Source organism: Aquila chrysaetos, chromosome 21, assembly GCF_900496995.4.
Source record: "Aquila chrysaetos chrysaetos chromosome 21, bAquChr1.4, whole genome shotgun sequence".
Taxonomy (NCBI): domain Eukaryota; kingdom Metazoa; phylum Chordata; class Aves; order Accipitriformes; family Accipitridae; genus Aquila; species Aquila chrysaetos.
The window spans coordinates 12,158,341-12,171,885 of record NC_044024.1 but is presented as its reverse complement, the minus strand read 5'-3'; the positions used below and the strand labels follow the sequence as shown (position 1 = coordinate 12,171,885).

The window sequence follows — 13,545 nt, the reverse complement described above, 5'->3', positions numbered from 1 at the left end:
ACCTGTGGAGCACTTGCAGCCACAACACAGATCATCTGTTATTAGGGGTGCCAAGAGGAGCTGTGCTTCAGTACCAACCACTTCTGAGGCAGCTAGAACTCCTTCATATGCTGCCAATATCTCTTTTTCAGTTGGAGGATAGCGAGCCTCAGATACTCCATATCCCCAACTCCAAAACCCCAGAGGTCGGCCTCAGGTTTTCCCAGGTACTTTCTGCCAGAGGCTCCACATAGGGCCATTCTCTCTGGCTGCAGTATAGAGCACATTTTTAACATCTTGTCCTGCCCGGACTGGCCCAAGGGCTACTGCATGAACAATCTCCTGCTTAATTTGTTCAAAGGCTTGTTGTTACTCAGGGCCCCATTTAAAATCGTTCTTCTTCTGGGTCACTTGATAGAGAGGGCTTACAATCAGACTGTAATTTGGAATATGCGTTTTCCAAAAACCCACGACACCTAAGGCGGCCTGTGTTTCCTTTTTATTAGTCAGTGGAGACATAGCTGCTATTTTGTTGATCACATCCATTGGGATCCAATGATGTCCATCTTGCCATTTTATTCCTAAAACCTGGATCTCCTGTGCAGGTCCCCTTGACCTTACTTTCTTTTACGGCAAAACCAGCTTTCAGAAGGATTTGGATTATTTTCTTCCCCTTCTCAAAGACTTCTTCTGCTGTGTTACCCCATACGATGATGTCATCAATGTATTGCAGGTGTTCCAGAGCTTCACCTTTTTCCAGTGCAGTCTGGATAAGTCCATGGCAAATGGTGGGGCTGTCTTTCCACCCCTGGGGCAATCGATTCCAGGTGTACTGGACGCCCTCCAAGTAAAAGCAAATTGCGGATGGCACTCTGCTGCCAGAGGGATTGAGAAAAACGCATTAGCAATGTCAATTGTGGCATACCACTTGGCTGCCTTTGACTCTAGTTCATACTGAAGTTCTAGCATATCCAGAACAGCAGCACTCAGCGGTGGCGTAACTTCATTCAGGCCGTGATAGTCTGTTAGTCTCCACTCCCCATTAGACTTTCACACTGGCCATATGGTACTATTAAAGGGTGAGCGAGTTTTGCTGATCACTCCTTGGTTTCCAGTTGACAAATCAACTTATAGATGGGAATCAGAGATTCTCGGTTGGTGCGATATTGCTGCCAGTGCACTGTTGTGGTAGCAATTGGCACTCATTGCTCTTCAACCCTCAGCAATGCCACAATCAAAGGGTCTTGAGAGAGACCAGGCAGGGTAGACAGCTGTTCAATTCCCTCCGTCTCCAAGGCAGCTATACCAAAAGCCCATTGACACCCCTTTGGGTCCTTAAAATACCCTCTCCTGAGACAGTCTATGCCAAGGATGCATGGAACCTCTGGACCAGTCACAACAGGGTGTTTCTGCCATTCATTCCCAGTTAGGCTTACTTCAGCTTCCAATACAGTTAACTCTTGGGATTCCCCTGAGACACCAGAAATACAGATGGGTTCCGCCCCTTTATAACTTGATGGCATTAGACTACACTGTGCGCTGGTGTCTGCTAGAGCCTTGTACTCCTGTGGGTCTAACGTGCCAGGCCATCAAATCTACACAGTTCAATAGACCCAGTTATCCCTTTCCTCTACCTGTCTGGAGGCAGGGCCCCTCTAATTCTGGTCAGAGTATCCAGTACTCACTTCTCATAAAATTGGCTCAGAAGTCCCTTCAAGAGGATCAGAAATAAGATCAGCCCTTCTACTCTGTTTGGAAACTGGAACAGCATTTTTCCTGGTAGAATCCCCTTTTGTGGTGGTTTTTCCTCACAACTCACATACCTGTGCATTTAGGAATGAGGCGGGTTTCCATCCCATTTCCTCATGTCCTCTCCATGATCACATAAGTAAAACCACAGGATACCTCGTGGTGTGTACCTTCTATATTCTGTCTCTCAGGCAGAGGAACACTCACTCCTAATAGCTGAGACATTAGTCCTTGCAAGTGGGAAGTAGGACATATCCTCTTTGATTTGCTGGACATCCTGGGACAGCTACTCCACAGCCGAAATGCAAGCTTGTAGGGAGGAGGAGAGATTTTCTTCGTATTGCCAGAGGTGGCGAGCCACTTCATCTTTCCAGGTCATTATCGCCAGTGAGTTGGCATAGGGTAATGGTGCACTCCATACAAACTTCCGCCACATGGGTCGTGTGCATGGGACTTCGTCTGGATCTTTGGGTAATTGTGGGTTGTCCAGGCCATAATGAATCGTCTCTAGCACAGCTAATTCCCTCAGATATTGGATACCTCTTTCCATGGTGGTCCACTTGCTTGACTGACATATAACATCTTCCTTAAAGGGGCACCTTTCCTTCACACTTGAAAGGAGTCGCCTCCAGAGGCTGATCGCTTGTGTCCCTTTTCAACTGCCTGGTCAATGCCACCTTCCCTGGCAAGCGACCCCAGCTGCTTGGCTTCCCTACCTTCCAATTCCAAGCTGTTAGCCCCATTGTCCCAGCATCAGAGAAGTCAGGTGATAATACGCTCACCTATACAGCAGCTGAAATCTTTTCACATATCCCACAGCTCACTCAAGGATAGGGATCAGGTGATTACCTCTGGTTCTGCCTCTTCCTCCTGTTCCCGTGATGACCCTGGCTCATCTTCATCCTTTGCTAAGCCAACTGATTTTTTTCTCTATTTCTTCTTCTGTATGGGGCAACTGATACTGGTGCGGGTTGGTCTGCTGGTTCAGTTGCAGTACCGCTTGCCGAGGTTTGGGTAGCCACAGTGCCTGTCGTCTTGTTGTTAGATCCAGAGACCTTCTCTTCCCCTTGAGGGTACTGAGTGGTGTTGAACAGGGCTCTATAGGCATAGGCCAGGCCCCAGCACATTGCAGCAATTTGTATCTCTCTGGAGTTGCCAGGGTGACAGCATACCTTTTCCAAATACTTCACTTGTTCTTCCAGATTCTGCACTTATTCAGAAGTGAATTTCCAAAACATTGGAGGTGTCCACTGTTCTAGGTACTTGCCCATACTACCCCACACACCCTGCCACTCAATTATCCAGCCTCAGGGCAGATCTCTGGGTGATCTTCTTAAATAGTTCTTTAACCTTAAACAACAGCTGAACCACATTCAGGAGCATGCTAATTCCTAACAGTAGGGCTAGGACTGTGCTGGTCTCAACATCCCAAGGGTATTTAAATTTTTCAAAATTCTCAAACGCCATTTTAACTGGACTGAAGAAGGGAAAAGGGAAGAAAGGTACCCCACCCATAGATTGGCTCTCCAAGGAGGAAAGGTAAATGGTGTAATTAATAATAGTTTCCCACAGATGGCTCCCGAAGTATAGGGGTGACAATGCTGAGTCCAAATACCGGATTAATCCCACAACCGATAACTTTATCATACCATAAACCAGTGTTACACAATACATCAAAGCAAAAACCTTAATCCATCTTCAATGGATGATAAGCAGCAGCACCGGGACTACATACAGCAAGTGTGGCAATACGTAACAGAACTTTAAAAACAAGAGCAACAACTCCAAGAACACATAAATCAACATAGTGACCAGTGACTATTAGACCAATATAATGAATGCTCATAACAAATTTGTTTTAACAAGCTCTGGTCAGGTTTGTCATTATCTCAACCCTTCGGGCCCCAGGTTGGGCGCCAAAATGGACTGTCATGGTTTAACCCCAGCCAGCAACTAAGCACCACACAGCCACTCACTCACTTCCCCTCCGGCTACCCAGCAGGATGGGGAAGAAAATCAGGAAAAGAAGTAAAACTCGTGGGTTGAGATAAGAACAGTTTAATAGAACAGAAAAGAAGAAACTAATCATGATAATGATAACACTAATAAAATGACAACAGTAATAATAAAAGGATTAGAATATACAAGTGATGCACAATGCAATTGCTCACCACCCGCCAATCAACACCCAGTTAGTCCCTGAGTGGCGATCCCGCCCCAGCCCCACTCCCCCCGTTTATATACTTGACATGATGTCACATGGTATGGAATACCCCTCTGGCCAGTATGGGTCAGCTGTCCTGGCTGTGTCCCCTCCCAGCTTCTTGTGCCCCTCCAGCCTTCTTGCTGGCTGGGCATGAGAAGCTGAAAAATCCTTGTCTTTAGAATAAACATTACTTAGCAACAACTGAAAACATCAGTATTATCAACATTCTTCTCATACCTAGCTCAAAACCACAGCACTATACCAGAAACTAGGAAGACAATTAACTCTAACCCAGCTGAAACCAGGACACAGGCTTTTAACCATACCACTTTTAAGTACACAGTAGTAACAGGAATTCTTCTCCTTGCTAAGGACCCCACAGAAACAGAGAGGTACGTTAACCTTTTTTAAAAACTGCAATTTCTTGGGCTGACTGCCTCTTTCTTGTTTGAAGGTGAACTGAAGAGGAACTGTTTCTTTAGATGTACATTTCCCAGCAAAGACAATGAATCGTTATTAACTGATAAGACATTTTCTTCAGTACTGAATGACAGAGCAAAAAAAAATGGGTCTCCCTTCTAGGAAAATTTAAAGGAAACAGGTTGCTATTTTCACACACATTCTGTAAAGTCAGAATTCTGATGCCACAGGAGCTGCACCAGATTTCCCAATACAGGCATGTTTGCAATGCGGAAGTTAGCACCTATGTTCCGGAAGATAAAGCCAAATTAAATCCTGACCTAAGCCAGTAATACTAGTTAAACATGGATAGCAGTACGCCTGCTTTCACCCAGGAAGTACACCAGGTGTAAGCACTTTCACAGCACTGCAGCCAGACAGTGCAATTTGGTGCTGGTGAGAGCAGCACTGCTTTATTCTGCCATGCCCCCGTGTGGCTGCTAACATCAGTTAAAATCAAAACCTGTGGAATGCAGAATTCTTGAATCCCTCACAAGGAGGCACTCCCTGCGAGAAAAGTTCCTTTTTTCTGCTTGTTTTTAGTATGGCACCATGGTTAACCACTGGTTAAGGGCAAATCCAGCACAAGAAACAACAGTAACTACACTATCAAGTTTTCACTGTCAAGTGCACCTGCTGCTCTGCACTACATCTCAAGTTACTGCTACTGTGAAATTTCCACACTATGACTCCAGAGTTACCATGCCTGCAGATAAACGCATGCTGCTCAGGCTTACCTGGATGTGGCTTTCCTGTTGTGGCGGGCAGGATGATAACATTAAACACATACACCCTCACCAATTTTCCTATTCCAAAGGGAAACCCCACAACATTTTAGAAGTTGAAATATTTAACCTTAGTCTCATAGAACAAAGCATAAGGTTTTCAAGTCCTCTGCTTTGCACTGATGCATTTCAAGTGCTGCTTTTCTGTAAAACATTAGCAGTTGCCCAGAATTACTTCTCAGCAGAGGCCTTTAATGCACATCAGGAGAATTCAAGCACAGAAGGGACTGTACCAATGAAGGTGATGAGGAGAAGATTCCTCAGGGATCTTCAGGAATTCAGTTACGTTCAAAACACACTTGCACACATGCTACATGCTTTCTGTCTACATTCCCCAAAAGCTGCAAGATGACTCTCACCTGAGTTCTGGTCAATCCACTGCAACGAATCCATGTGCGCATTCAAAATTTTACAGATCTGCTGAAGCTGAGCAGAAAGAGAAGGAGCAAGTCATTTGTTACACTACATAAAAACTAAGCGCGGTAAAAGACAGCCTGCCTGTCCATGCCTTTGGAACACAATGCACTCAAATTTATCATATGTAGAGCTCCACTAACTTAGCAGCCACTTTACAAGGGAAGTCTGTGCAGCAACTCTGTTGCTTTGCTTCTCTTTACCATTAGAAAGCAAGCATATAACCAGAGTTCATACCAGAATGAGATACTTTGAAAACCATTACAAGAACTGCAGAATAAGTACATGAGTCAGGCTGCCTTGTGCTGTGTTACAACACAAGTTTTACCAGAGAGAACCAACCCAAGGACAAAACAAAATACCCTTCCAAGCTTGAAACTATGGGCAGCAAAGTATCCATGAGTGGACAAATGAAGAGTCAGAACTGTTTAATTATCCTTTGTCTCTTACCAACGCACAACAAAATAAAGCTTGGATTTACCGGGTCACTCGTGTCTGCTGGGCCTCTTGACGTATTCAAGTGCTCAGTGATGTCCTTCAGATCTTGTGCCATACGCTTCAACTGAGCATCTATGTTTTCAGCCAGTTTATAGCTGCAATACACACGGGAACCAAGGTCAGAATATTTAAAGCAAACTTCAGAAGACCTGCTCCCAGTCACACCAACTTTGGACAATCAGAATTAGCTTCCACGCCTTTCAACCAAGGCTGGCAGATAGGTGGGAACAGCACCACAAGAGGCATTCTATCAGATGAAGTAACTCCTAACCTCTTTCTCTCTTCATAGATACACGGAGACAGACAAGCAATAGTGTGGAGGGCTTTCTGGAAGGTTTTGTCAGAACTGAAGGAACCAGCTAGCCCAGATTCTTCAAGACTCACATCTCTTGAACCAGACAAACACTCCTTTTAATTACCCTGCTGCAAGTCAACACTTAAGGCTTACAAGGATGCCTGAGCCACACACAGTGCATTCTGCTCTCATCACTTCCATCGCTAAATAATCATTGATTTTTAGAGATTATGCCAACATTAGTAACCTTTTCCCAGACGGCTGATTAGAACAACATCCAAAGAGCTTTTCATGCTCGTTCAAGGGCTTCCCGTCCCAATTCCCCTATTTCTAATGCGTGAAATCTAAGTTGCCGTGCATAAAACAGGATTACATATTTGAAAAAGGCCACAGAGAGTTCAATATTGTCATGCATCCCAACTCTACTTCTTGCTGATTGATCATCACCACATCAGCCTGCTCATCACACGTTCCTAGCAGATTTTTGTCTTACGTCCTCTCCCGTTCTTCATCTGCATGCTGCAAGTAGATAGTCCCGCTCTGTTCCTTCACAGACTCCTCCAGAGGGGTCAACAAGTCTTCAAGCTCTTTCTGCTGTGACAGAATGAAGTCTAGTTCCTGATCCAGTCTGGAAAGAGAAAATGTTAGCTACTCAACTTAGAGGTTACATACATTCTACATCTGCCGTACCACAACCCAAGAAGATTTTCTTTCTTTTCTTGCATCATTTCAAGCGTTCATAGTTTCGTACCTCTTCTGATCAAGCTTCACTTTCTCTACTTCTCTGTGTAATGAAGTAATCTGGAAACAGAAGACACTTAATTATACTACGAAAATTCAAAACTCAATTCATAAAAGAAGAGTGGCGGAACTGAGAAAGCCAGCGCCATACAAATGTCTACTAGAAACAAGAAACAGTTACATAAAGATTTACAAACCAAAAACTGAATCATGGAGGTTTGGCTTTGAAAGCTCCACCCCAAGATAACTTGCATAGTTAACAGTGTAAACTCACACAACACATTTCCAAGCTTCCGCGCCTAAAGGCCAGAATAGACATACAGTGAGTGAGTCTTTTACAAGCATCCAGGTAAAATTCACATCTATTTTTTTTTTACAAGTAGAAAGTCCCACTAAATGGCTTGCTGCATCTCTAACACTGAAGGCCTTTAAGGATCCAAGCAAGCAAAATCAGGTTACACTGCATGTCACCTTACCTTCTCTCCATTCTCTATCAACGTCTGATCCCAGGCATTAACTTGCGTAGCTTGATGGAGAAAGTGTTTCTCTTGGTCCTCCAGTTCCAGACTCCACTTGTTTATCAAACTCTCCAGCTGGGCATAAGTCATCACTGGAGGCGCACTGAGAGGAAGCATGAGACAGTACAGAACACAAGATCAAAACCCAAAATATAAACATGACAACACTCACTTCCCCTTCCTCCACCAGATACCAGCATTAATACTGCCTCTTGCCCCAGTCAGGAGATAGCTGGTTATAACACAACACTCACCTGCTGGTGGTGGTGGTTGTGGTTATGGCAGCTGTAGAAGTCACAGCTCCAATCACACCAGTCGTAGTTAATGGCTTAAGATTCAAAGCAAAGCCAGAAGCAGAAGTAGTGCCTGAAAGAAGAGATGCAAGTCACGCAACAGAAGAGGACACTTCTGCTATCTAACAAATCGAGAACAGGTCCAATAAACACTTCACCTGCACTTCATCTGGGCATTGTTCAAAGAAACACAGCCCTAGACCACACACCCCTCTCAGTCTCCTTGTGTTTTAAGATTAGGCCTAGTAACTACCAGCACACCCAGTTCCTCTCCTGCGTCTTTGCAGGACACGCCATTTCCATGTTTTCACAAAACTAAGGGCATCTATCACATGGTACTGGCAGCCACTTACACAGCACTTCTAGGCATTGAGCTCAAATTCTTCACAGACACTCCAGAAACAACCTTTAGAAAGACCTTGAGAGCTGAGCAGCACCCATGTTACTACACTGAAAACTGACCGATAACTGCATCCGGAAAAGGATGTTCAGTCCTGAATCCCAACACTGTGCAGCAGCAAATTCCACTGCAGGTTTTCACAGGAGGGTTGCCACTTAAATACAGCACTCATCTAAACCTTTTTTACTTTTGAAGAAAAGTTAATGAAATCCTACAGTTTGAAACTTACGATATGGAAGAAACAGATTAATGGGGCAGAACTGAAACACAAAACGTCTCTCCCTAAGGCTCCCTGCAAGTCTTTGGCCTCTCCCTTCCCCCATCGGGACACCTTGCCCTCACCCCTTAGAGCAATTCTGCACATACACAGGCAGGCTAGAGAAGGAGCAGCTAAGCTATTCACTTTACTTGCTCCAGACTAGAACATCAAAGCCTACAGGCCTCCCTTCACCCAAAGTCCCTTTGCCGTGGACAGGCTCGCAGAAGTCATAAGTAACTGTGCACTTGGGGAGATGGAAAAGAAGGATCGCAGAAAGAAATACTGTGTTATTTCAGCATCTACTTCTTACTAGTGGCAGTGCTTGTTGCGGCAGCTGTTGTTCCAGGAGCTTTTAATCCAAACCCAAGCGTTCCAAGACTGGCTGTCCCAGTGGAAGGGGCACCAACTGTAAACCAAAGACAACATTAAGAGCTTGCATACCCTATTAAATACATTGCCCCTTTGAAAAGCTCTACCCTGCCTGCTCACCCACCTCCATTGGCTCTTTACTTGTATTAACCAGGATCACTGCTCAGGTGAAGGATCACCCAGACGCAACACTGAAAAAGGCAGGCTGAAGCTATAAAATAGCCAAAATGCTCTGCGCTTCTTCCAGGAAGCTTGATCAGCCCAGGTGCCAAGCTACTGTCACTTCTCTTTACCTACTTTGAATTATCTAACATTTAACTGCTCTCAAATGCTAAAATAAGCAACAGGTACTGGACACTGGCAGGCAGGAAATGCAATCTCTGCATGAGCCTGCTTGCTAAAGCAATACAGTTGCACATACTACAGGAAATACGCCGGTCACATCTCGGTTGCCTGGAAACAACCCACCTATCATCATCTAAGAACAAGGTTTCAGACATCCTCATAAACAGAGAATGCCCATTAGCTTAAAAGCATTCTGTAACACTAAGGTTAAGGTCAGCTTTGGAACTCCAGTAGCAGTGCAAGCATTGTAGAGCTACTAAAAATACAAGTTGTTAGGCTGGTATATATGGCATCTACAAATTGCAGATGATCAGTTAAAAGTAACCAGTGCGGCTTTAACATAAAACTTGTGAAGGTCCTTGGGAGCAGCTGCCTAAATTTTCAGAGGTAGGTGTCAGACAGCATTACCTATGGAATAGTTGCATTAGCTCTGGTAAACATTGACTGTAGCTAGTCTCCATAACCAAAGGAAACTGAAGCGTTAACATCTCATTGCAGGTTCAGAAAGAAAGCTGTTAGGACCATCTTCAAACCTGGGCTACTGCCTTAAAGCTATCAGAAAACAGACACTATTTCCTGCCACAAAAATAGTTTTGCAAGAGGAAACTTGCCAGTTATTACCAGAGGAACTTGGAAACATACAGCTGTGTGAATACCTGTTTTTAGCACACTGCATCTCCACTGTCACAGACCACTGTGCTTAAAGAAGTGCCAACACCTAATGCAAGAGTCAAAGGCAGATGCAACCAGACTCAAGGCACTGGGGTCTGGAGAAGATAGCAGCTAAACCATCACTAGAAAGCTCAGTTGTGGCAACGCTACCCAGACAGAGAAACAAAAAATTCACATACAGCTAAAACTGACCCATGCTGCTTGCCCACTCTGAATCTAAAGAGTGCTTTGGTTTGAACAAAACCCTCCATGCCTCACCATTGAAGACAGTTTGCCAGAAATCACAAAGAAGGAAGGTGGCAAAGAGAAGCGAGAAGAGCTGGCCTTTTCAAGTCTCCCATATTACCCCAGCATCTGCAGCTCCACTACTGACAGGCAGCACCAACCACGCTGCTCATTATTCCCCACAACAGATAAAAGCTGTATATTGTGTCTTACGCGAGAGGCCCGTGGTGGTAGACGGCGTCGGTGCTGAAGAACTCGCTATAGACGCAAACAACGTAGGACCCGTTGAACCAAGAATGGAGGTTGTGGTGGTAGAGGCAGTTGTAGCAGCTGTGGATGGTACTACAAACAGAAAAAGCGTCCACCTTGTACAACCAGACCGCATCAAGCTCTCGCCCACTTCAGAAGAATCGTGCTGAGAATGGGACACAAATTTGCCCATCTACACCAGGTTTTTTATGGATGTGTATTGGGCCTATGTAAGAATTTTAAAATAGTTCTCCTCTTATTCACCCTCAGCTCTATCGCATTTCCAATTTCCAATGTACCCTTTAAACCTGCGGCTCCCTTCCACTACGCTCCAGCAGCAACTACAGAACAGAACTTGGCACGTGGGACGCAACAAAAAATACAGGATACCAAGTTCAACGGCTCTGTGACCTGTCACAGATTACTGAGGCCGTTGCAAATTCACAGTAACAAGCGCTTGTAGCCCATTTCCAGACTCCGGGTTAGAAAACCGTTCCCAGAAGGGCAGCAGATTCATAAAGTCTTGAGTAATTATTTCCCAGAATCACTTCCTACCTCCAAGTTTGGTTCCAAAGGACAGAGTGGGTCCCTGGCTGGTACTAGCGGTCAGCGTTGCTGTGGGCGCACTAGTGGCTGCTGTTGACGGCAGTGACCCAAAGTTTAGACCTGGAACAAGTAGCATAAGTAAAAGGAAAAGACGGACCTTTTACTACAGAGACGCTGTAGTTTCTGCTGATCACAGCGACAGTCAAGTTAGAAGCAGTAAGAGTATCAGAAAAACATTAACATTCAATGTAACAAGTACTCCGCGTTAGCCAGGAAATGAACTAGAGCTAACAAAGCTCGTTACCTAAAAAGACTTGCAAGAACAATTCTAACACAGATGAACATCACCCTCACCCCAGAGCTCGTGACCTTCCCTCCGAGGACTGCACTGTCACCAACAAGTAAATCAAAAGCTGCAAACTGAGCTTTTGCCAGACTCTGCGGGACGGCGCAGGTTCCTGCCGTCAGGGAGGTGAACAGCGGGACAGGCACATCCTGCGGCTCACCCTCCCCACCGCTCCCAGCCCTTTCCCTCTGCACCAGCAAACCCACCAAAAACATTTTAAAAGCGCTTCAAATGCAGCTGGCACTTCCACACACACTGGCAAAATTATTTCAGCCTCACTCTCCAAACCCAAAGGCTAAATAGCAATTGTTACTCGTCACTGAAGACCCTGGACGGGCATATCAGAAAAAACCACTGATTCCAGCCACTCGCTTCATTTCACACCACCAGAAACAGGAGGCTGCAGAACCTCCACACCATCCCCAGCTGCTCTCTGTGCAGACAGGCTTCCTGACTACAGCTGCCATTTCAAGCCCAGGCACTCACCTGAGGACTGCCCCCCAAGGCTGAAGGGGGTTGTTGACTGGGTTGCAGCTCCTAAGGTGGCAGCCGTGGTGGCAGCAGCTGCAGGTGCTGTTCCAAAGGTCAACCCTGTGGGCGCTGCCTGTGGAGCTGCAGTGCCGATGTTGAAGCTGGCTGTCCCGGCCTGAGTTGTGGTACCACTGGAAAAAGTAAACCCTCCGGTCGTCCCAGACTGAGCGGTGGTGCTGGCGGTGGTGGCGGTGGTGCCAGCAGATCCAAACACAAAGCCAGAAGGGGCTGCTGCTTGACTTGAGGGCACGCTGGTTGGTACAGAGCTACCAAAGCCAAAGCCCCCTGTGATTCCAGTAGCTTGAGTTGCAGTACTGCCTCCAAAGTTTAACTTTGGTGCATTTGCCCTAGAGAAGGAAAGAAAAGTAAAAAGAAAAGAAGAGAAGCCAATCTCTTTGACACATACATCCAGTCAAGTTTCTTACAGACCACTTGCTGACAGCAGAAACCACCTTGCAAAACGGCATGCGCTTCACCAGGCTTACGTTTCAATGTTGACGAAGACTGCATCGCAGCTCCTGGCATCTGCGATCCTCTGTTAAGTCTCTTCATACTGACTCCCCCTTAACTACCCTCCACCCATCCAGGCACCAGAAGACATTCTGGCAGTGTAAGCGGAGTTGCTTATGCTCTCAGCTCCCAAGCACCCTTTTCACCTCCCCTACGCAAGACTATTTTTTTCAACTTTTACTGCTAGTCCCCACTTGAGCTCCCTTCCCACTGCTCCCATCTGGCAAGCCTCTTACACAACAGCAGTTCTGACAAATCACCTCAAAGCTTACAGCCTTTCCTAAGGACAAAACGGTCCCGCTTGGCTGAAGAAACAGGCCGAGCGCTCCGGATTCGGATCAGAAAGGACACGACATTTCACGCTCGGACGCAAAGTTTTATCGTTGCTTCACGCAAGCATCAATACCCCAGTTACAGAGCGCAGCGTGGAACACCTTGCCCGTCTTAACACCTGTCTGAAAAAGTCAGCATCGACAAGGACCAGGTCTCGCCGAACGCTTTTCCCGATGTGCTACAGCACAGCGGGAGCTCTAAGGCACAGGAGCAACAGGTTCGCTCCCTTGAGAATTGCTTGCAAAGCACCTCCAAAGCAACGAGGAGGGCATCACCCACTCGCGCTCCCCCGTGGCCGGGGCCGCTCAGCAAAGCCAACGCGCCCACCCCGGCTCCGGCCGACCCCCGGGCCTCTCACCCCAGCGGGAACACGTTTGCTGCCGGCGTCGCGGTGGCCGTGGCCGGCGTCCCGAAGCTGAAGCTGGCCGGCTGCGCGGCAGCGCCCGGCCTGCTGAACGAGAAGAGCCCGGCGGGCTGGCTGCCGGCAGGCGCCTGGGCCGCGCTCCCGAAGCTGAAGCCCCCCGAGGCGGCGGGCGTGGAGAAGGAGAAGCCGGCCGTGGCCGTGGTGGCGGCCGTCTTCGGCGTGCCCAGGGTGAAGCCGCCTCCCGCCGCGCCCGACCCGAAGCTGAACTGGTTCATGGCGGCGGCGGCCTTGCAGGAAGAGGGACGGACACCGTCAGGAGACCGAGACCGAGACCCAGACCCAGACCCAGACCCAGACCCGGCGGCGGCCCGGCTCCCGCAGCCCCCCGCCTCCGCCGGACAGCAGACCCGCCGACCCGCTCGGCGCACCGCCACCGGCGGCCGTGCACGCCCCCAGCCG

General features: G+C 47.1%; 1 protein-coding gene across 3 annotated transcripts in view; it reads right to left on the bottom strand.

Moving 5' to 3' along the window:
* Nucleotides 1-13,545, bottom strand: part of LOC115333614 (nuclear pore glycoprotein p62-like) — an 18,457-nt gene extending 4,912 nt beyond the window's left edge. The window contains exons 1-12 of one of the 3 annotated variants that reach the window (XM_029996786.2): nucleotides 13,081-13,545; nucleotides 11,835-12,226; nucleotides 11,012-11,122; nucleotides 10,421-10,549; nucleotides 8,907-9,002; nucleotides 7,905-8,010; nucleotides 7,603-7,750; nucleotides 7,137-7,186; nucleotides 6,879-7,013; nucleotides 6,074-6,185; nucleotides 5,538-5,604; nucleotides 5,131-5,199 (exon numbers count right to left, since the gene is read on the bottom strand). In XM_029996786.2, the coding sequence (XP_029852646.1) occupies nucleotides 5,131-5,199; nucleotides 5,538-5,604; nucleotides 6,074-6,185; nucleotides 6,879-7,013; nucleotides 7,137-7,186; nucleotides 7,603-7,750; nucleotides 7,905-8,010; nucleotides 8,907-9,002; nucleotides 10,421-10,549; nucleotides 11,012-11,122; nucleotides 11,835-12,226; nucleotides 13,081-13,361 (1,696 nt within the window). In that variant the 5' untranslated portion in view covers nucleotides 13,362-13,545. Of the gene's footprint in view, nucleotides 1-5,130; nucleotides 5,200-5,537; nucleotides 5,605-6,073; nucleotides 6,186-6,878; nucleotides 7,014-7,136; nucleotides 7,187-7,602; nucleotides 7,751-7,898; nucleotides 8,011-8,906; nucleotides 9,003-10,420; nucleotides 10,550-11,011; nucleotides 11,123-11,834; nucleotides 12,227-13,080 lie in introns of all 3 variants that reach the window. The other 2 variants (XM_029996785.2, XM_041119183.1) reach the window with 2 other exon arrangements.